This window comes from Leptopilina boulardi, unplaced genomic scaffold (genome assembly GCF_019393585.1).
Source record: "Leptopilina boulardi isolate dan_hultmark-lab unplaced genomic scaffold, ZJU_Lbou_2.1 LbouV2_316, whole genome shotgun sequence".
Classification (NCBI taxonomy): domain Eukaryota; kingdom Metazoa; phylum Arthropoda; class Insecta; order Hymenoptera; family Figitidae; genus Leptopilina; species Leptopilina boulardi.
Window position 1 is genome coordinate 28,830 of NW_026137881.1, and position 24,790 is coordinate 53,619.

Genomic DNA, 24,790 nt, shown 5'->3' on the forward strand with positions numbered 1-24,790 from the left:
TTAATAAATATTTATTTAGTTCAAATAAGAATTTTATTTCTGTTAAACAAAGTTTTTATTAGAAACAAGTGCCTCTTTAGCTCCGAGGCAAAAAACAATTTTATTTAGTTAATATATTAAATTTATCACTTGGTAGTAAATATATTGTTGTAAGGTGATATAATCAATTTCTCCCGAGTCAAGAGAATAATAAAAAAAAAACTCATTTACTTTATCAACGTTTTAACAGCTATGCTGCCCTCTTAAGAAACTAAAAATTTTTATTGGTAAAATACAAATATTTAAAAAACAAATAAATTTTTTTGTATCATTTATAAAACTGAAATAAAGTATTTTAACAAACTTTTAAGCACACATATTTTGTTATTTTAGTTAAATGATGTGATTATTGGAATTCTTTTTTTTTCTATTATTATATTATACTTTTAGTCTGCTCTTTCTTTCTCGTTGATATTATTATTGTCTTTCTTTTGCATTGTAACGCTAATTTCCCAGCTGAGCAATGTAAATAATATTTATGGAACAATAATTTATTCGCGGAATACTTCCTACTCGCATGTTATCAATTTTTCGAAATCCATTGATATCCTTTCCTGCACGTAAACTTTAATAATCCTACGCTTACTCTGTCTAGAGTCTGTACAAACGTGCATCAATTAACAGGCGCTAGATCACAACACTGCACCTCCCCCCTCTCCTCACTGACCTTCTCACTCCTCCACCTTCCATTCCTCTTATCGACACCTTCCCTTCCCCTCCCACGCATCAACACGTGTGGAATATATATGCACTTCACTGAACACGCATTAAGCATATATATATATGTGTACAATTTTACGTATGAATATATAAATATGTGTGCGTTAATTGTAGCCTCTGCGGGTGTCATGATATACATACACGGAAAACAAGAATAAGCCTTTCATTTCAATGCAAAAAAATTAAATAGCAATTTATTCGTTGGGTTTTATGTTTCACTATATAAATATTGATTTTGTTGCGTAAGCTTCGGTATTTTATTAAATGTGTGCGTTTATTAAATTGATGGAGAATATTTTACTTTTTTCGAGGTGAATGAGAGGGATAAAAATTAAATTATTAAACATCAGCCATAATAAATAAACGTTATTAAATAAAATTTTTAATTTAAAACGAAATTAAGGTTGTATTAGATATTAAAGAAGATTTTTTTTTATGAAATATATAAATTCTTTCTTTTTCTCAACCATTGCAAACATTGACCCACTTTATTCTATTTAAAATAGGGCATCCCCAGTTTTCTTTGTTTGAAAAAAGTGATAATAAACTAAATTTTTAATATTACTTTTTGTAAAAAAAAAATAAATTAACAAGTAAAGCGAATCTTTATACTAGTGTTTTAATTGTAATTTATTGTAATTTTTTTTTAACCTGCTGCCTGTCGCTGACACATTCGTCAAAACTAAAAGTGGCTAAAAGTGCTCATGACACACTATGTGTCATAAAAAATAAACAAAAAAAACTTCTTAAATATTTCTGCGATTAGTTATTAGGTAGTTTTCAAAGTCACTGATTACGAATCTGACATCAGTTTTTCAAAATTAAAAATGGCAGATCCAATATGGAGAATGAAAAATTAAAAAAATGATCGGATTCGCTTGGAACTTGTTACTCGGGGGTTTTCAGGATCGCTGATTACGAATTTGACATCAGTTTTTCAAAATTCAAAATGGCGGATCTAGTATGACGGAAGACACAATTAAAAATTAATCAAATTTGCTTGAAGCTTGTTACTTGAGGGTTTTTGGGTCTATTTTAAGCCTTATTTAAGCTGTTTACCCACGTGGAAAGATTCGTAGAAAAGTGCTCCTGGGAATTTCCGACGGAATTCCGTCGGAGCTTCCAATAAGAATTCCGGCAGAAATTCCCAGGAGCACTTTCCAAGGAATCTTTCTACGTGGGTAATTAGCTTAAAATGTGTTAATTTAATTTTTTTTTTAAATATCATACCTAACCTAAAAAAAATTCAATAATTGTAATAAAGTTGATATAAAAATGAGTTTTTAGCAACTTTTTAAAAATTACTTCCAGAATATGTGTGTTAAAAGTTTTCATACAGTTTAATTCGCAAAAAAAATGTTTACTTTATTTCATTAACAAAAAAAATGTACCATAATAACCCCAACAGCGGGGGTGTTATGATACAAACTTTAAGTTTATATAACTTAGATAAAAAAAAATTAATTTTCTTACAAAAACTTAGAGAAAATCTTTATAACGATGTCCACGACACGACTTAATGTGGTTTATAATATTTTTATATAAAATTTTAGAATTTTGGTTAAGTATAGAAAAAAACAATTGCAATTTTCGTACGTTGGACGGTATATTGTTTGTTTTTCCTTAAGCTGTACCAAAAAGTTGATTATACCTAACATTTTTCTTCATTTCCGGTGCTGCATAATTTAGCGTCGATTACGCGTTACAGTATTATAAATGCTCTGTGCAATTTTTGGCCGTATATATATATATATATATATATATATATATGTATGTGTACGCATGTTTGCAAGTGACATATGAATGCAAGCACACACGTAAATAAAGGAAGCACTGCGACATGTTAAACTATAGGTAGACATGCGTGTCTGGCTGTTATAAATGGATTGACCCAAAGAAAACCTCTGAAATGACATAAATAACGGCGGCTTGCGTTCTTACATCTTATGTAACATCGACATGCAGTCGATGCATCGCATACTTCCAGTATTTTGCTTTTCATCTATATTTCCATTTTTTTTTCTTGTTACAAATTTCATTGAAATATTTTGCGATTTTTTTTTCCTTGACAAATTTTAAACAATTTTTTAAATTTTTACGATAGTAAATAATAAAAAAAAATTTATTATTTATAAAAAAAAATCCTACCAAAAACTTTTAAAGTTCACGGAAAAAAAATCATTATCTGGAACAGCGATATATTTCTCTAGAATAGTGAAAACTTTCGCTGCTTTAGTGAAATATATCGTTGTTCCAGGTGAAACTTATCGCTGTTTCAGGTAAATATTTTTTTCCCCGATTTTTATTTTTTTTGATACTATTATTAATTACTTTCAAAAAAAATAAATATTTTTTTGTAAACATTTTTTTTATAAATTAAACTGGAATTTTATATTTAAATTTTTAGTAGTAACAAAAACAAAAACGGAAATTAGAAAAAAAAAAAAAATTATTAAAAAAACGCGGATTATTAAAAGTTATTGTACTCATTTTCATATTCGTATTTGGTCTAAAAAAGTTACATTGCTTTATTGGAAATTCATTAACGTATAAATTGATTAAATATTAAAATACAAATTAAATTAAAACTACATTTTATGCACACTGTATTAAATGCAAATTTATTTCACGATTTTTTATTTTATCAGATTTTATAATAAATTCAATATTAAAATTAATATTTAAAGTTCAATGTTAAAAAATTAAATATTAATTTCGAGCAAATTTTATGAAGTCAATATTCCATCAATTATTAATTATACTTTTAAAAGTATAAATTTTACGTCAATTATTTATATGTTGTCTCCGATTTTATATACATATTATTATTATATTATAATAATAAAATTTTATTATTACAATTTTTTTATTACTATTATTATTACTATATTATTATTATCATTATTACTATTGTTATACTGATGTTTTTTCTAATGATTGATAAAAATTAATTCGAGAGAATAAAATAAATGCTCATCAGTTTTACAGACTCTACCAATGAAAAAAGAAAAATTTGAATTTGTTTAAAACTAAAAATCATAAAAGCCATACAAATTTTTTTTCTCTCTCTCTCTTTCTGTCATACTATTTAACGTATTCTTTTTTTTCCCTGGAAAATATTCCCAATGGTCGAATAATCCATTTGAATATGTTTTGTTCATGGAATTGATTCCCATCGATGTAATCGATAGCACTTTATTTTAAAAACAGTTCTATGCACGTTACGATATATAATATATATATTTGTTTATGGAAAGAAACTGATTTTTTATGAAACATCAGACATAGAAAAATTGATTTTTCATTTTGGACGACAAAAATCAAAATTTATAAATAAAAAAAAAAAAAGAAAAAAGTAAAGAAAGCGAATAAAGAATTTAATGAATTCTTATTAATGCATCTTTTGAAGGTGTTTTCCTTATTTATTCTGCATATTTGAAAATTTTTTGAATATATAACGCCGACTGGGGTAAATTTACTAAGTTTGAGACAAACAAGTTTTTTTTCTCGTTTAAATTTTTTATAATATATTTCTATTCCGATCTTTGATTTTTAATAGTAGCTCAATATTTTTTCGGTAGACGTAAAATATTATTTTTATTAGGAAAAAAATTTTAGAAATTGTGGAAATGGAAAAAATTTCATTACATCTTTGAATTAATCAATAATTTTTTATCCATATAAAAATTCATTATAGTTTTTTCACTTTTTTCAGTAACTTTTTTTTGCTTTATAATTTTAGCTATTCTATTTTATTTGCTTTTCTACAAAATTTTAACCAAAAAAAAATATCATACAGTTGTTTTTGTAATTGAAATAATTTGTTCAAAATTACCCCATAACTACGGCGGTAATATGGAACAAAAATTAATTTTAAATAACTATTAAAGTAAATTTAATTTTTGCATATTAAAACTTGAAGGAAACTTTTAAGGTTTTCTACGTCTTTGGAAAAAATTGTAATGCAATATTTAAATATTTGATTTAAAAAAACAAAAAAAAAAATGGAAAAAATTACGTTTTACTTTTCAAAATTTACCCCAGTCGATGGTAATAATTTTTTTTTTTTGAAATTAGACACAATGCCGTATGCATTGACAGCTCGTGTCATATTATATGTATTAATTTGAATAAACTTCATTTATATTCCTTTTTATCTCCTCTATAAAATATATTGTCAACGGTTGCAAACTCGCGCTGTTACAACGAAACCGTCAATTCATAGAAATCAAGTGCAACTTTTCTTTTATTACGCTGACCGGCAGCATTATTATTATTACGTCCGGCGATTTCCTGAGCGTGTATACTATTATACTTATAGCAATATTTATATTTCTGATGATGAGAATTTACATAAAAGATTTTGAGTACGATAAATAAAATTTCGTAATCTTTCTCGTAAAAATAAAAAAACAAAACAAAAACAATATCAACAAATTTTTCATCTAAACAGCCGTTTATAATTTATGATAAATTTTCAAAAATCTTAATTTTTATTTTGATATTACAAAACTAAATTTTAAATTAGGATTGATTTTAGGGTCAATCACTTTGGAGGTAGAAATTTTTAATAAATTCAAATTTGTAAATTATTATCGAAAAAATGGCTTTTTTCCATTGAAAAATAAATTAATAATTTTTTAAAAATTTAATCTACCTATTTTGTTAATTTTTCATTGCTAGAGTAATTTTTAAAAAATTTATAGACAAACAAATTATTTTTTTCATTTGAACGTTCAGAATTTGAGACACAAATTTTATATAAAAAATAATTTTTTGTAAACAAATCAATTTTTTTAACTTTAGACCTCATTTTAATATCATAGTTTAACAACTTTGTAAGTAGAAAATTTTTTTACAAGAAACGAAAAATTACTTAAAAAAAAAAAGAAACCTGAAAAATTAAGTTTTATGCAAATCGATGAAAAATTATACAAGTTTTTATACTTGATGATTTACCTCTTTTTTATATCATATGTATATAATACATTATAAACTTGTTAATAACAGTAGTTTTTTTTAACACCATATCTAGAATTTGAATTAAGTGAAGCAAAAAAAAAAAAAAAAACTTTTCAAATTTTTTTTGTGAGTACTATACTCATAATAAAAAAATAAAATAATAGAGATAAAGAATAGGAGACAAAAAAAAACGTGAATATTTGAGAGCAAAGGCAATAATTAGTTACATATTCCAAATGAACAAAAAGCGTCTCTTCTAGTTATTGCGCGATTGTTCCAGCTGCAGTTCATTTTCCATTTTCGAATTGCGTAACAGGCGTATAGTGTTAACAGGGTAACAATATTAAGTGCTAAAGGTATTGAAACTCGTCACCACAACGCCGTGCAAATTGCTCGAAGCTATCGAAGCACGCAATTAGTATCGCAACGAGCAACGAATCATCAATGCCTCCGACACGCAAGTATGCGTGCATTTATAAAGCTCACGTGAATTTACTCCATAAAATTTTCTCTCTCTTTCTATATGGATATATATATATAAAAAAAGCACAAAATCATAATCAAAATCAAACTAATTGTAACTTTCAGAGAAAATAACTTCGATTAAATAAATATAATTTTGCCGTAGATTTACCGCACACGATGCAATTTGCAAAGTTTATACAATAACCCATGTGGAAAAAGCCACGATCTTGCCCTCAAGAGTTCGGGGCCCCCGGCGGGGGCCCATGAGGGCTGATCCATATGGCGAATCCATGATGGGCAACGTAGGGGCTTCGCATGGATCGCCCTCATGATCGATTAGCAAAATTTTCTAAGTTCAAAATTCAAATATTTTTTTATCACCAAAAAATTAATGTTTATAATGATTCAGAAGAACGAAAAACGCGTTTTTAATAAAAATATATTTACACTTTTTTTGAAAATTCACCTGAGATGATTCATGATAATAATCATAAAGCATATAATTAATTATATTTTATAAATTGCATTTGATTGGAAAATATAATTTAATATCTTAACTTTAACTAAATGATGTTAAGCACTTTTCTTTGTTAGGTATTTTTCAAGTTTAAATAGCATCAAGAAGTTAGCATTCGTTTTAAAGTAGCGTGCGTAGCGTAGTTGGTAAAGCGTTAGACTCATAGTCCATAGGTCGTAGGTTCGATTCCCCCCATGCGTTAGATTTATTTATTTCTCAGGTTTGCGTTTAATCATTAATTCTATGTATGAATTAATTAAAAAATGAAAATATCCGTTAATAGTATGCATAAATTAAATATTTTTTAATTTTTTAATTAATTAATTTATTATTACTTTTAATTATATCCGACAGTTAATTAATTAGAACGTTAATTAATAAATTCAATTTGAGTAAGAATTTAATTTAAAATTGAATAATTATTAAATAAATATGTTATTTATTCATAACTTAAGCTTATTTATTATTAATTAACTTTTATTATTAATATTATTGATTAAAAAACATTATGGCAAACTTGAGGGCAAACGTGAGGGCCCACAAGGGCGCTCTCATGGATCGCCCGTGCGGGCGCCCTCATCGATGAGCATGTCGTTTCCATGAGGGCGATCCATAAGGGCCCCCACTGGGGGCACACATCACTTTTCCACACGGGAACAATTTTCATTAATTATTATTATTATACTTTTAACGTTATTAAAAAAGAATGTAAAAAATTTCATTTTTAAAAAAAATAAAAAAAATGAGATCAAAAAATTAAAATTAAAAAGATTCGAATATATTTTTTGCATATGCGGGTGATTCTCCACGTAGCGTATAATTTCTTGTTCAGTATGTTTTTTAAGAAATAAGTTTTGCGTATATCACCGTTCGACACAATTGTTGACCCACAAAAAAATTTAACATTTTCGGAAACTAGGACCCAAAAAAAAATTCCCGTGTCTGGTCGTTTTGCTAGATCAAGTTGTTTGTGGTTTTTAGGGGTGAAAACAACCCCTAAATGAAAAGTGACAAGATATCTTTTAAAAATTATTAATATTTTATAATACTTGATATTTGGGGGTTCTCGGGGTCACTGATTATTAATCTGATGTCAGATTTTCAAAATTCAAAATGGCGGATCCAATATGGCGATAAAATTTTTAAAAAGTTATTATTTTTTTATTTTATATCCGCCATTTTGAATTTTGACAATTTAACATCAGATTCGTCATGAGCAACCCAAAAAACCCCTAGATACGAGGGTTTAAAAAAATTTAATAACTTTTTAAAATTTGACCGCCATATTGAATCCGACATTTTGAATTTTGAAAATCTGACATCAGATTAATAATCAGCGACCCCAAAAACCGCCAGATACCAAGTTTTATAAAATATTAATAATTTTTAAAAGATATCTTGTCACTTTTTATTTAGGGTCTGTTTTTACCCCTAAAAACCACAAATCACTTGATCTAGCAAAACGGTCAGACACGGGTATTTTTTTTGGGTCCTAGTTTCCGAAAATGTTAAATTTTTTTGTGGGTCAAAAAAAAAGTTAAATTTTGTCGGACGGTGTATTGTAATGAATCCAACGTGAAAAAATAATTTATGTGTTTTTTGAACAAAAAAAAAAAAAAAAACAATAGCTACTTTTATTTATAACATTATGATTTCTTTTTTAAATGCAAATTAGAGAGCCGAATCGTCATGGTTATGCCCGTTATCAGTACCAGTTTTAAAATTAATATTTTTAGTAAAATTCGTTAATTAATTTATTTCCTATTTTCATTTTCTTATTGTCTAAATTAGTAGAATTAAATTCTATATGGTGCTGGTTGGAAAAATTTGTTTTTTTTTAAATTATTTTTTCGATGTTAATTCTTGTCCCCAGTTTTATGTGTCATGGTGAAGCCTTTTAATAAAACTGAATTATTTCATAAAAATCAAAACAAAACTTCGTTATACTTTAGCAAAAGCAATAATTAACTTCTTTCATATATTTTACAATAAATTTAATAATTACTCTCTCAATTTGAATCAGAGACATTTTACTGGTGAAATAGCTATAAAAGTCGGTTACTGAATCATTTAGTGAAATTTTCACTGAAAATCAGTCAAATATCATACTGATTTCCAGTGAAAATTTCAATCTGTATTATCGGTAATTGGTAAAACAGATTAGCTTATTCATTTAGTGAAATTTTCACTGGAAATCAGTATGATATATGACTGATTTTCAGTGAAAATTTCACTAAATGATTTAGTAGCCGACTTCTAGCTATTTCACTAGTGAAATTTCATTGATTCAAAATTGAGAGAGTATTAATATATTATAATTTAATTCTTATTAAATTAAATTGTAAAAAAAAATTAATAACGGCAATAATTAAATTATACGGCTGCGCGGAAAATCGCCCATATATACAGTATACTGTCAGAAATTGTCGGTACGCTTGACGTGCGTAGAGTGAAAATTTGATGCTGAATTTAATAAAGCAAGATATTTTAAGTTATAAAAATATATACAATTTTACTACTTTCGTACTAATTTTTTTGACTCCCGGCATAAAGGGCCGGCCATAAACTACATTACCTATTTTAGGGTGGAAGGGGTCAAAAAGTCTAAAAAAAAGAAAATGCATTTATCGCAATGGTAATGAGGGGGAGGAGGGGGTCTAAAAATAATGAAAAATTGGAAACGTAGTTTATTGACGGCCCCTAATCTAGTGTAATGTATGAAGAAAATTTTAAACTTTTACAACATAATCTTTAAGATCTTAGCTTTAATTTAATTTCTTGAAACTTACAAAATGTTTTGTGATTTCTGAAAAACGTTAAAAAAAAAACATACTCGAACAATTTTTAACATATGTCAGTAATCACAAAACATTTTTCAAGTTTCAAAAAAGTAAATTAAAGTTAATAAGATCTTAAAGATTATGTTGTAAAAGTTTAAAAGTTTCTCTATACATTACTCTATACACGGGAAAAAAGAAAAAGTAATTTTTACTACTTTCATAGTAAAATGGGATCTGTCCGAAGTTTCTGCGCATCTATGGCAACTTTTACTCCAAAAATAGTAAAATTTGCTTCAGAAATAGTAAATTTTACTCCAGAAATAGTAAAAATTATTACAAAAATAGTAAATTTTACTATTTTTTGAGTAAAAGTTGCCAGAGTTGCGCAGAAACTTCGGACAGGTCCAATTTTACTATGAAAGTAGTAAAAATTACTTTTTCTTTTTTTCCGTGTAGATTATGCCGGGAGTCAAAAACATTAGTATACAAAAGTAGAAAAATTGTGCACTTTTTTCTTTAATCGTTTCCGGTGTTATAATCGCTCCAAAAAATTCTTGATATACAGACGCAGAATTTTATCAGCTTTCCAACCATCTAAGTTTCAAGTATATATATATATCTAACTTAAAATATCTTACTTTAAAGTCTGCATCAAATTTCCACTCTACGCACGTCAAGCGTAACCGACAATTTCAGACGGCATTTATTGTACACACATATATATATATATATATATATATATATATATATATATATATATATACAATAATATTTGCAAAATGAATAAAATAATGTAAATAAAGAAGAAATATATGAGTGTGAATTTATTTATTATCAGATTCGAATTGAAAATGACTTTCGTTTGCCACAGAATAAATTTCTTACAACGCGCGCGCGCGCGCGGCATTCCCAGAGAGCAATATTTAGAGAAATGTCTGCGCAAAAACACGCGCGGCTATGGTACTAGTTTTGAAATAAATGTAAAATACTGTCTGATAACGACAGGATACTGTATGAAGTGATGGGCATAAATCATACAGTAGGTGTGAGATGAAGAGGAAACGCTTTTGTGGTGTGGGAGTTCACATACATTCTGCTTATCGAATGCATCACTTCTAACCAGTCAACCGACCGAGCGAGCGAGCGACCGAACCGTTTGCATCCACTGAGCAATTCATATACGTTTCACCTTGGATGTGCGCGCTTTTATCTCTATAGATATATTTCCTGATCTTTATTATTATTATTTTTTTTTTTTTTTTTAAACTTTTTTCTTAAGATAATACCGTTTTTTTTTTTCTAATTAGGACCACACACATACACATACGCCCTCTTTAGTATTTTTATTCTATAATAGAATTAAAAAATTTTAATTATTGTAACAAAAATTTACAAGACATGGAAAAAGAAGAAGAATTTATTTTTCCTTTTAAAAAATTTATTTTATAATTTTAATTATTAAATTATTGTTATTGTATTTATATTTTTATAAATTATATAATTATATAAAAATAAAATAATTGTAATTAATTAAAAATTAAGGGGACACATGATTATTTCATAAAAATCATTAATTAGAATTTCCATTTTATAGGTAGTATTTTTTTAGAATTATTTATATTTAGACAAATTTTCAAGTTTCTAATTCTTTTTACATATAAATTTTGAAATACCTACCATAATTTTTAGCTATCGAATATTTTTTTTATACATTACTTTTTATTTAAGAGAATTTTAGTTTAATCGAATTTTAATTTAACAGAATTCTCCTTCAATGAAATTTTACGTGATTGGAATTTTTAAATTGCGAAAATTCAAATTCACCGAATTTTTATTTATACGAATTTTTAATGTATAGAATTATTAACACGCCGAATTTTCATTTGTCCGAACAAACAAAATCGACAGAAAGATTTTGGCAGAATTTTAAAAATTGACCAATCACGATTTTCATGATAATTTTTAATTGGTCAATTATCAAAAACTTTACCCAAATTTTTCCGTCGTTTGCTTGTTTCGGCCATTTGTAATTTCGGAAAAATGAAAATTCGGCATTCAAAGAAATTTTTTATTTAATTCAAATAAATGTTTTTTTTACCCTATACGATCAGTTGGGGTAAATAGAAACAAGGGGTAAAAATCGAAACAGTAGTTATTTCAGTTAAATAAAAAATTTTAAAAATAAATACGGCCCCAAACCTTGTTGGGGGGGGGGGTGATCTAAGATTCAAGGTTTGAGGCCGTATTTATTTTTAAAATTTTTTATTTAACTGAAATAACTACTGTTTCGATTTACTCCAACTGACCCTATTAATGCTGGAATTTCTTTGGATTTGAAGCAACAAAATTCTTTAAAACTGAAAAGATTTTTTTTGTTTCAAGCAAGGAAATATTTTTTTTTTCTGTTTCTCTAAATCAAAGAAATCTTTTCTCTAGATGTGTATAATAATCTTAAACGGAATATAAAAAATGTAAAATTAATTAAACAATTAGAAAAAAAAAAATTGTAAAGCACATTAAATGTTATTTTTTGAAAAATAAATTTTCAATAATTAAGAAAAATAATTTTTTACGATTAAATAAATTTTTTTTTTTTTTTTTGCTTCTATATAATACTTTTATAAATAAACATTCTTTTGCCTAGACAGACACTAATTATCATATACAATGTAGATATGTGCCTTGTTTAACCGACAAAATAATCAATAATAATAATAATAACAACATTCATTCAAAGCTTATAGTTTCCAAGTGAGGACACTAATAAAGTTTTTAATAATTCACGAATGCGAATGAAACTTTCTTTGTTGCAAAAAAAAAAAAAAATTACTGGGTATTATAGTTAAAATGCATATAATACTTAAAAATAGTCAACTTAGTTAACAATATACTTAAAAACTTTTATCATTGGCAACTATTATCTCTCTCTCTCTCTCTCTCTTCTAGTATTGACCACGTGTGGTGGCGTAAAGAATCGATAATATCGAAGTGGTTATGCGTTATGCTTGCCTAGTGTGGTGATGATGATGATTGTGTTAGTATGAAAATGCGTCAAATAGACTATATATATATATATATTTATATGCATGTATTGTGTGTGGAGTATATGCAACTCGTGAGACTTCACAATCTACGCTTTAGTGCGATTGATAAAGTATTATGTAAAAGCAAAATGGGAGATAAGTATTGCGTTAGTCGGTAACGCGAGACAGGTATACGTTGCGTTTATCGAGGGTCATTAGTGCTATTACTTCCTCAGGATCGTCCATATATGATAGAAGACATTTTTATAATTCTCTCATATATACATTATCCGATTTTTATTCTGATATAAAGGCAAATATTTTTTTATAAAAGATCCATTCTCTTTTAAAGCTTGAGAATTAAAAAAAAATATTTAAAAAAAAAGTATTTCTAAATAGTATTTCAATTTACACATATATCGATAAACGATATCTCACTTTAAACATTGTTAAATAGTTTTTGAAAAAAAAAAGATTAAGATTGCAAAATTTCTTTTCTATACAATAAAAAAGATTAACAGACAGAAAATAGGAAAGAAAAAAAACCAATATCTTGAAAACAATTATCGTCTCGATAAATTTATGTATTAGAGGAATATATGTCTAATAGTTTAAAAATATAATATTATATAAATGTTTTTTATATTTTTTTTTCTTTACTACAATCTTGAATATGGTTTGCAAAAATTTGTAATTTATGTTTACCTAATAATTAACTATAATGCAGTGAAAAAAAATTTTTTTTTTTTGATTTTACTTGACTATTATCAAATAAATATTTACTTGAATCAAATAATTTTTATTTGAATTAAATAAATTGTATTTGAACCAATAATTTTTTTATTTAAAACAAATATCATTTCAAATAATAATTATTTTTATTTAATACAAATAAATATTTATTTAATAATAGTCGATTATTTTGAATTAAATAAATTTTCTTTTTCAATGTGTAAGTTTTACAATTTTTATAAATCCTTTTGGTATTGCAAATGCAATTTTTTTGTTATTTTTCATTTCAAATAGTTTTTTAAATTGTTAATTTATTTCTCCTGTCATATTATATTTATTTTAAAACCTCATTTAAAAAAACTAAAATATGTAGATAAAAAAAAAATTGCAAAGTGAACATAAAGCTGAAATAAAAATTCTGAACTTTAAAATGTATTATAATTTATTTATGGAAAATTTTTTTAACTCTTTATAAATTATAGATTATATATTGCAAATTACAAATTATAATATATGTGAGGCAAAATTCTTTTCAATTTCAAAATTTACCTCTTTTTTTTAATAATTAAAAATATTTTTCAATCTTTTTTTTTAAACCGTTAAAATAAAGCTTAAAATATTTATAGGTACTTTTAATTAACAAATTAAAGAAAATATATTTTTTGGTTTGTTTTTGAGATATTTATTAATAAATTATTGTTAATAAAAAATGTAATATTTTTCAAAGAAATAAAGTTACCTTAATTCTGAACTTACCAATTGAAGGCTTATGTAATTCCGCATGCAACGAGCCCTATATGAAGTGTTTTAGGTTGGTGGATTTTTAATAAAAAAAAATTGCAATGTTAACTAATTGTTTATTAAAAATCAACCAATCCAAAATAGTTCATATAAGACTCGTTGGATGCGGAATTATATAAGTTTTCAATTGGTAAGTTCAGAATTAAAGTAACTTTATTTCATTGTAAAATATTATATTTTTTATTAACATTAATTAATTAATTAACATCTCAAAAGCAAAGAAAAACTAATTTTGATTAATTTTTTTATTAAAACTATAGGAAGATTTTAAGCATGATTTTTAAGGGGTATTATATAAAAAAAATTTATATGTTTATAAACGTTTTTTTTTTAATTTTTAATACCTACAGGTTTTTTTTTAAATTTGACATTAATTGCCAAAGAAATTTTGTTAAATTAACAATTATAAAAAATATATATAAATATATTAAAACCCATTATCTAGGAGTTTTCAAAGTCGGATTACAAATCTGACATAAAATTTTTAAAACACAAAATGACAGATCTAATATGGCAAATGAATTTTTTTTTAAACTTTACAAAAATTTAGTAAAATGGTTATTAAAATTCGACTTTATGGAATTCGACCTTTAAATAATTCGAACATTTGAAATTTAGGTTAAAGTATGGCAACTCGGAAAATCTAAGGACAGATTTCTAATCAACAGTTTTAATATAAGGAATAAATTTTTAAAAAAATATATATAAATAGTTATGAAACTCAAGATACCTAATATGAAAATATGAAAATTTAACTAAATCATTGTAACTGAAATTTTGAATTTTAAAAATCAGAGCCAACAGTCGGTAATATCACATTTTTAACCCAAAATCTCAAAGAGCAAATTCGAGAAACAATAGTTGTGGCATTTATTTAGAATCTTAAGTAAGCAAATTACATAAAAATTACGGAAATACAACTAACAGTTTTCGAAAAATTTGAATTTCTAAAATACTATCGTAGTCTGCGTGGACTTTTAGATTTCAAACTCTCTAAATCTGAATTGGTGAAAAGTGAGCTTCTAATTTAAATTAGTAAGAATTATCACTAATTTCTAGTCACTTTTTACCAAAACTACACTAAAAAAATTTTAAACTACTAAATCAAATTAGTGTTTTTACTAAAAATGAATAAAAATGTTAACTAATCTAAATTCTTAGCTCACTTTTCACTAATTAGAATTTAGAGAGAAAATCTTTAAAGAACCTTTTTAACCTATTTTATGAATTGAAAATTACAACAAAAAATTTTTGAACAAGTATACCTAAACTTTGTACATCAGCGTGTCTTTATAAAAAAAAACTCCTATAAAATTGAACTAAAACTGCAAAATTAATTCCAAAACCAGTATTAATGATACCTTCAATTGAACCTAACAAAAAGAACCACCATATTGCAACTAATAAAATCGAGTAATCTCAAATGAAACATAATTACCGTTTATTATAAAAACGCAATTACATTCCCCTTATCAAATCATTTTCTCGCGTCTCAATAATAAATCTCTGATTTATCCTCAACCCACATGAAACTGTACCTTTTTTCAAAATTCTTATTTCTATCTCTTTCCGAGTGATTATGTAATTAAAATCTGAGCTGGAGAGAAATCATTTTTCCCAGCTGTAATAATAATAGTAGTAGCCAGTATTATATAAAAAACAAAAAAAAACAAAAAACAAAATGAATTGAACTAATAGATTTTTATTGATTGCAGCAGGGTTGCGGGCAGTTCAGACATGGGAAGTGAGCATTACTGCCTGAGGTGGAACAATCATCAGAGCAACTTGCTGGGTGTGTTCAGTCAGCTACTAGAGACGGAATCGCTGGTGGACGTAACGCTGGCGTGCACGGAGGGACCTTCTATCCGTGCGCACAAGGTCGTCCTCTCCGCGTGCTCCAGCTACTTCCAAGCCTTGTTCCTTGACCACCCGAATCGCCACCCCATTGTCATCCTCAAGGACGTCCGCTTCTCCGAGCTGCGTACCCTAGTTGACTTCATGTACAAGGGAGAAGTGAACGTTGAATATTGTCAATTGTCAGCCCTTCTCAAGACCGCTGAAAGCCTCAAGGTCAAGGGTTTAGCAGACATGACAAATATTAATGCGGCAGTCGCGTCGAGGGAGGAACAACAACAACAACAGCATCAGCAACACAATACAAGTTCGGAGACAATTCGGGAGCGTGAACATCGTGATAGAGGGGACAAGGATAAGGAACGAGAAAGAGAACCGGCAAAAGAATGTGAACAACCTCAACAAATACCACGTGCACCCAGTGAACCTAACGAGGCTGTTGACATGACTGAATGTCCAGCATCGCCAACGGGTGGTCCTGCGAGTCCCTGTCCTGGTCCATTGGCACTCGATCGACCAAGGAGAGATTCCGAGGACGCAACTAGTTTAGAAGAAACGAGAGGTTCTATTAGTCCAATTTCTGTACACAGTGGCCCTAGTGACATGAGTCTCAGTAATAATAACAGCAGTGCACCTGGAGGTGGAGGAGGAGGAGGAGGTGCGCCACCCTTAAATCTACCACAAAGTCGGCTTCCGTCCCCGCACAGTACAGAGCCATTAGCTGGACCTTCGGGATTACCCCCAGTGCAACAAGTTCCGCTTGTAAGTGCTTTTTTTTTCACTCTCGTAATTTTAATTTCATGTATTTTAATATTAAATATACATTCAGAGAAAAGATTGGTCAGCGGAAACAGGACAATTTTTTAATTATACTGTGTGATGGTGGAAAAAAAAAACTTTCAATGGGATTATACTCTATTAGTCCAGTCAAATTAGTCGAAAAACAAGGCATATCATGTTTTAACTCAGGACTTTATTGTAAATTATTATTTTTCGAAGCTATTCGCTTTAGGAGATGCATAAAACCCTAAATGTTCAGACATGAAAATGATGCAAAAGGTTTTTTTTTAAATTCAAGATGGCGTACCAAAAATGGCGTCCAAATTCAAAATTTTTTACAAAATCATAACTTAGTAGACGAAATTTTAAAAAATGCTCAAATTTGCTTGAAATTATTTACTCGGGGGTTTTTGGGGTCGCTGATTACGAATCCGATGTTAGTTTTCAAAATTCAAAATGGCGGATCCAATATGTCGGACGACTTTTTAAAAAATTGAACCAATTTGCCTGAAATTTGTTACTCGGGGGTTTTTGGGGTCGCTGATTACGAATCTGAAGTCCGTTTTTGAAAATACAAAATGGCGGATCCAATATGGCGGACGAATTTTGAAAAAGGCTCAAATTTGCTTGAAATTATTTACTCGGGGGTTTTTGGGGTCGCTGATTACGAATCCGATGTTAGTTTTTTAAAATTCAAAATGGCGGATCCAATATGGCAGACGACTTTTGGAAAATCTAATGCAATTCGCTTGAAACTCGTTACTCGGGGGTTTTTGGGGTCGCTGATTACGAATCCGGTGTTAGTTTTCAAAAATTCAAAATGGTGGATTCAATATCAATCGTTTTTACTGATTCCCAGTGAAATTCCACTGATGAATTAAAGAAAACTGAGCCACTGATTTGACTTCAGTGAAATTTTCACTGATTCAGATTTAGAGTGTAGAAAATTCTGAGTAATTTGATAAAAAAAAATGAACCCTGTAGCTCAAAACTTTACCGCGATATAGCTTCCAAAAAAAAAAAAACAATTTTTAACGTGATTTTATCCAAAATCCAGTACTTTTCAGTTTTTTGAATATAGCTTTGAAACTAATGATTTTTTGAAAAAATGACCAACAAAAAAGTTAAAGCTGACTAAATTCCTGATAATTTGCCAAAAAAAGAACAACGTGATAGCTCCAATAGTTTTCGAGATACAGTCACTCAAACTTGACCCTTGTGAAGTTTTACATAGAATCTCATTTATTAACATTGTATGTAAAATCTCAAAAGGGTCAACTTTAAGAAACTTTATCTCGGAAACTATTAGAGCTATTTTATGGGTTTTTTGTGGAAGCTATATTTCTTGTAAAAAAAAATTTAGATTTCGATAGGAGTTCGAAGTACCAAATTTAGGTACTTTATTTTTACCTAAAAAAAAAAGAATTTCAGCAAAAAAAAAAAAAATTAAGGTCCTAAGTTAAAACATCTAAAAATGTTAACTTGACTGGACTGTATTGGGCTTGAAAAACTGTAACACTTTCAAAATTTCATTTCGAAAGCAAAAAAAAAAACTGTTTTCTGTAGTTCTTATGTAGAAAATATCATGTAACTTTATTAATTTTCGAGTGATTTCAAAATTTTTGTTCATTTTCAAGTTGAAGACATTCAAAAAATTAGCAACGCAATTTTTGTTTTTTCAAATAATAATTTTTGTTCAAAAAAAAAAAAAAAACATTTTGAAGATCAAAAATGCATCTTTTATGTAATTGAAAACAAGTAATTGTGCAAAACCATTTGACAGAATTTCTTTTTATATAAATTTTTAGCTACTTCGAATTTTTGTTTGGCATAATTTTTATTAGTACCACTTTTTAATGGATAGAATTTTTAAGACTTCGAATTTTTATTTTTTCAAATAAACAATCGATTTCAGCGCAATTTTTGAAAATTGACCAATTAGAAATTATCAAAAAAAAAAATCGTGATTGGTCAATTTTTTAAAATTGCGCTGAAATCTTTCTGTCAATTGTTTGTTTGGTCATTTGTAATTTCGGAAAAAATGAAAATTCAGTGTCTTAAAAATTTTATAAATTAAAAAATCGTATAAATAAAAATTCGGACAAATTAAAATTCGGTGAATTGGAATTTCTGCTATTTAAAAATTCCAATCACACAAAAATTCGATTAAATTAAAATTTATTTAAATAAAAAGTTATGCAAATTAAGTGACTTCAAATAAAAATTCTGCCAAACGAAAATTTGGTAGCTAAAATTTTTGTTAAGTAAAAGTTCGTATAAAACGAAATTCTGTTAAATGCTAATTCAAAAAATGAAAATTCGTCTATAAAATATAATTATTTCTTATAAAATTTTTTTAAATTGTAACAATTTTGTAAACTATAAAATTTTTCGAAATAATTTAATTCTAAATTCCAAAAACAATTTTTTAACCCACAAAAGATTACAAATTATTATTTTTTAAAAACAAAATTTTGTGCTGAATTGTGCAAAACCAAGCACAAAAAGAATCGTCTGTAATATTTTCGAAAATTTTAAATTTTTTTAATTTTAAAATCTAAAAATGATTTTTTTAACACAAAAATATTGAGAAATTATTATTTTTCACAAACAAATTTCGTGACGAGAAGAAACATTTAAGAGCAATAGAAAAAAAAAATGCTCATGGATTCTTACTCTTGTACGTCAGAATGATAACCTGAATACCTGCAATTGTTTTTGAACAATTCTGGATTATAAAATTTATTTTTGGATTTAAAAACTGAATTATTTAAAAAAAAAATTTGTTTATTTTCCTAAATGTTGTAATTGTTTCTTTTTGTGTTGAACCAGTACAATTCAGAACAAAATTTGTTTTTGAAAAATAATAATTTTTAATGTTTTGTGAGTTAAAAAATCGTTTATGGATTTTAGAATTAAATTATTTTGAAAGTTTTGAAGCTTTCAAAATTGTTATAATAATTGTTTCTTTTTGTACTGAACAAACAAAATTCAGCAGTAAAATTTATTTTTGAAAAACAATTTTTGAATATTTCTGGATTAAAAAAAGCTTCAAAATGATAAAAAAAAAAATAACTTTGAAATCGGGCCCAAAAATAACAAAATATTTTCTAAATGAAGTACATAACCGTTTCTTTAGTTCCAAAATGAAATTTTAAAGTGTGTTTTGAAAGATTTAATATGTACCAATTTTTGATTTATTTTTCAAGATCAACTTAGGGCAGATTGGATTTAAAATTAAATCCCGTTTTTCGTTTATAGTTTAAAAGTGATTTTGATTTTGTTAGTTTAAGAAAAATTCTGAGGCACATAACCTTAATATGAAATTCACAAAAAACCAATTAATCTTTTGAGAACCAAATTTTTCTTTAAAAAATTTTGATTTTTAAATAAGTTTAAAAAAAAAAATTAAATAAGTATAAATTAAGAATTTATCACTCGGTCGTATTTTAAATAAATAACAAAGAAGATATCGATCACTCCGAATTAGAATACTGACTGGGAGTGATCGATATCTTCTTTGTTGTTATTTAAAATTAAGTAAGGATTCTTATCTGAAAACCAGAGTTGGAAATTGGAGATTTACTACATGAAAAATATATTATTCCAATATTTAGTTACAAAAATCAGAAAAATTATGCACAAGTGAACCAAAAAAAAAACTTTTTTTGCCTGAAAAGAACACAGTGTTCTCAAAGGGTTAAAATAAGCTTCACTTTAAATAAGTGAAGTATATTAGAATTTAATATTAATGTATGTATATAGAAAACTATAACTTTAGTATGGAAACTTCAAATGACACAAAACCATGTCATACGACAAATGACGTCTAAAATGACGCTATCATTTTTTTTCTTTAGACACTTTATAGCAAATTATAAACATTTGCTAAGAAAAAAATGGGTACCCCATCCAATCTTTTTTTTTTAATGTACATATTTAATGATTTTAAGTTCCTATAGTGCGCTCAGAAGTTTTGATGTATTTTACGATTTAAACGCAAAAGCCATAAATGTTTACCGAAAAAATTTATAAATTAAAGAGAACCTGGACTCAAAATGATGTTATACAGGGTAACCAACTTATAGGCAAAAAAAAAAATTATGCATAATTTTTCCACCTGGACTGAATCTTAAAAAATAAATTCCCAGACATTTTTCGGTTTTCCAGGAATAAAAAATTTGTTTCTCTGTTAGTGTTTAATAAGTACTAATGAAAAAATTATCGCTTATAGAGCACTTTTAAAACGTTATTTATTTAACAGCATGTGATTTTTAGATCTACAATATTAATTTTTGCGGGCACTTTAATCTTAAAATATTGAATAAACACTGAAAAAATTATATTCTAATTTTAAGAATATCGTATTGGCGACTATTTAAGAATATTTCCCATGCATTTTATTGTTAAAGTTAGAATATAATATTCTTAAAACAAGAAAAATTTCTTAAAATAAAAATTTTTTCTTCTGTCTGTAGAATATTTCTTAATTTAAGAAATGTTTCATACTTTAAGAATATTTTGTATTCTAACTTGAAGAATAAAATGCATTGGAAATATTCTTAAGTAGGCTCCAAAAAAAGTATTCTTAAACTTAGAATATAATTTTTTCAGTGCGATTGATCTGACAATGAGATTTTGTGGAAATGTCTAAAATATGATGCGAAACAAAATATTTCCACACACCGAAAAAAAATCCTCTTGTTTCAAGAGGATTCCTCTTATTTCAATGCATATTTTCCTCTAGTATATGCTGCAAAAGGATGTCCTTTAGGTTTAAGAGGATTGCCCTTTATGTAAAATTATTCCTCTTAATTTAAGAGGATATTCTTATTTTAAGAGGAAAATATCATCTTAAAAAGAACTCTAAAATTATAAAAATTCAATCATCTAGTTTGTATGTCATATATTAATCTATATTATAATATTATATATATATATATAATATTTTTATGCGCAAAACATATAATTCATTAAATTTGAAAATTTATTTTAAATAAATTTTAAATAAAAATCATAATAAAATAAAATTTTAAATAGCACAACCTCAAAATTATTTAAATTTTCTTAAAAATTTCTTTTACCTTCAAAATAAGGCACGTATTGTGTAAGTTGCAACTCCATCATGATTATTCAAAATTCTAAGAGTATTATTTTTATTCTAAAAAGATTATTCTGAATATAAGAGGAATGCTCTAAAATAGTCCTTTTGTTTCGATCCTCTTGAAATTAGAGGAAAATATACTCATTTAAAGAGTAATACTCTTGTTTTAAGAATAAAATTCAAGAGGATTCTGTAAGAGGAAATTTCCTCTGAATACAAGAATATTTTTTTTCGTTGCAGGATCTTAAATAATTTCATTTAATATTTTAAGAGTAAAGTTTAACATTATGGACCTAACAATCACAAGCTGTTAATAAAAATACTTTAAATATAAAATGTAATTATATAATGCTTTTGAGAAATAATTTCATGAGCTTTAAAAAAAACCTTTGTATATAAAAAAAAATTTTAGTAAAAAAAAAAAAAACAATTGCATGTAATTATTATTTATAAAAAAATATAAATCACTAACCTTAGCCTGCAGTCGATGTATCATTTATTTTGAACGTTGAGATCTGCCGTAAACACACGCGATTAAAAAAAATTTCGAACACTCCCGAAACCAATTTTTTAAATTATGAAACAAAATACTTCTTCTAACAAAAATTTAGGTGATCGCGATTTTAAGAATTTCGAACACTCCCGAAACCAATTTTTTAAATTAGTAATAAAATACTTTTTCTAAAAAAAAATTTTAGCGATCGCGATTTTAAGAATTTCCAACACTCCCGTAACAAAAAAAATGAATTTTACTAAAATGACAAAAAAAAGTTTACAACACTAAAAATATCTTCCTTTTCTCAAATTTAAAAATTCCAGCACTCCCGTATTAGCAATTTTCTTCAGATCTGAAAATATCAAATAAATGACAATGAATAAAATATATATTTACTTTAGATAAATTTTATTTTTTAAAATTAAAAAATTTACACTCACAATTAAAAAATATAATAAAAATTTTTAAATTCAAAATGGCGGAACCAATATGGCGGACGAATTTTTAAAATTTGATCATTTTTGTTTAAAACTTGTTACTTAGGGGTTTTTGGGGTCGCTGATTACGAATTTTGAATATGGCGGACGAATTTTTGAAATTTGATCAAATTTGTTTGAAACTTGTTACTGAGGGGTTTTTGGTGTCACTGATTACGAATCCGTTGTCGATTATTCAAAATTCAGAATGGCGACTCCAATATGGCGGAGGAATTTTTAAAATTTGATCAGATTTATTTTAAACTTATTACTGAGGGGTTTTTGACGTCACTGATTACAAATCCGTTGTCGATTTTTTAAGATTCAAAATGTCGGAACCAATATGGCGGACGAATTTTTAAAATTTGATCATATTTGTTTAAAACTTGTTACTCAGGGATTTTTGGGGTCGCTGATTACGAATTTGGCATCAGATTTTCAAAATTCAAAATGGCCGATCGAATATGGCGGACGAATTTTTAAAATTTGATCAAATTTGTTTGAAACTTGTTACTGAGGGGTTTTTGACGTCACTGATTACAAATCCGTTGTCGATTATTCAAAATTCAAAATAACGGAGCCAATATGGCGGACAAATTTTAAGAAATTCATCAGATTTGCTTACAAATTTGACACTCGGAGGTTTTTGGGGTCCCCTAATTACGAATCCGTTGTCAGTTTTTCAAATTAAAAAATGGCGGCGGCAATATGGCAGAAGAATTTTTAAAAATTGATTAGATTTGTTTGAAACTTGTTATTCAGGGGTTTTGAGGGTCCCTGATTACGAGTCCGTTGTCTATTTTTCAAAATTCGAAATAGCAGAGCCAAAATGGTACACGAATTTTTTAAAAATTGTCCAATTTTTATCAAATAATTTTTTTCATGTATTATTATTATTATTATTATTTTTACACTAATTTGACATGAAAATTATATTATATTTCTCTTTGAGTCCAGGTTTTTTTCTATTCGAACCAACCCTTAAAAATAATAGAAAAAAAAAGAAAGAAAATAACAAAACACAACAATTTTTGTTCAAAACTAACAAACAGAAAAAAAAACCCCCATTAAAATTAAAAATATTTTTTACGATATTTAAAATATCTGTTATTTACAGTCATTAAAAAAGGAAGTGGACTGGGATCGATCGACAGATGAACGCAGTGCGAGTAGTGAAATATCGACGGACTATAGGATTCCCCCAGATCCGGTGAGTTCCTTTTTTTTGCACTTTTAACTTTATATTTCATCGATTATTCTTGTTCTTGTATTTCTCTTTCCTCTGCATTTATATATCAATAATGACTACCGCCAGCTCAACCCCGCACTCATCTGCAATCGTCGATAAAATAAGGTCGTTAGGTTGCGGATGATATTGCGACATATTTTTACAATAGCAATGCATATATATATTTATTATAATTGCAGCGTATTATGTATCGTATTATATCATTTTTGGAATATATATATATAGTCAATGTTTTAATAATTGAATCTAAATTATTGCACTAAAATGTGTCCATATATATATAAAATGAGAGTAAATAATAAAAGCTTTTATCACGAAAGATATTATCGATACATAAATATAACGCTTCTGTTAAAATTCAGTGGAAACGTAATATATTCAAATAAAAATTTGCATGTGGGTCTGCTGCATGTGCCCAAATGCTTTGCTATCCGCTGCTCTCCCTGCCAGTTAAAATCGTCGTATCGTCTCTAATAATAACCGTCGAACCACTAATTAATAAGGATGTTTCCAACCACCGATTTCTCTATACAAACATATTGTAAATAACTCTTTAAAAAAAATAATAATAATAATAATCCGATTTTTCATTAGATCACATACACATTATTATAACAAAAATCGGGGATTACTGTTAATTCAAATTTTTTAGAAATTGAATTCCCTCATTCATCAATTAATCATTGCTTATAATATTAACTATTAGTTTTCATATGTTTTTGAAAGTTTAACGATTTACTAATCATATAATTCATGTTCGTTCAATTGTAAAAAAAAAAAAAACTAGATATA

The 24,790-nt window shown here is 26.8% G+C and overlaps 1 protein-coding gene across 7 annotated transcripts in view; it reads left to right on the forward strand.

Moving 5' to 3' along the window:
* The window catches only part of LOC127283981 (zinc finger protein 629-like), a 103,951-nt gene that overhangs the window by 21,210 nt on the left and 57,951 nt on the right, over positions 1–24,790 (forward strand). For 5 of the 7 annotated variants that reach the window (XM_051309205.1, XM_051309208.1, XM_051309207.1 and 2 more), the window contains 2 exons: positions 15,755–16,655; positions 23,867–23,959. In XM_051309205.1, the coding sequence (XP_051165162.1) occupies positions 15,777–16,655; positions 23,867–23,959 (972 nt within the window). In that variant the 5' untranslated portion in view covers positions 15,755–15,776. The remainder of the gene's footprint in view (positions 1–15,754; positions 16,656–23,866; positions 23,960–24,790) is intronic. The other 2 variants (XM_051309209.1, XM_051309206.1) reach the window with 1 other exon arrangement.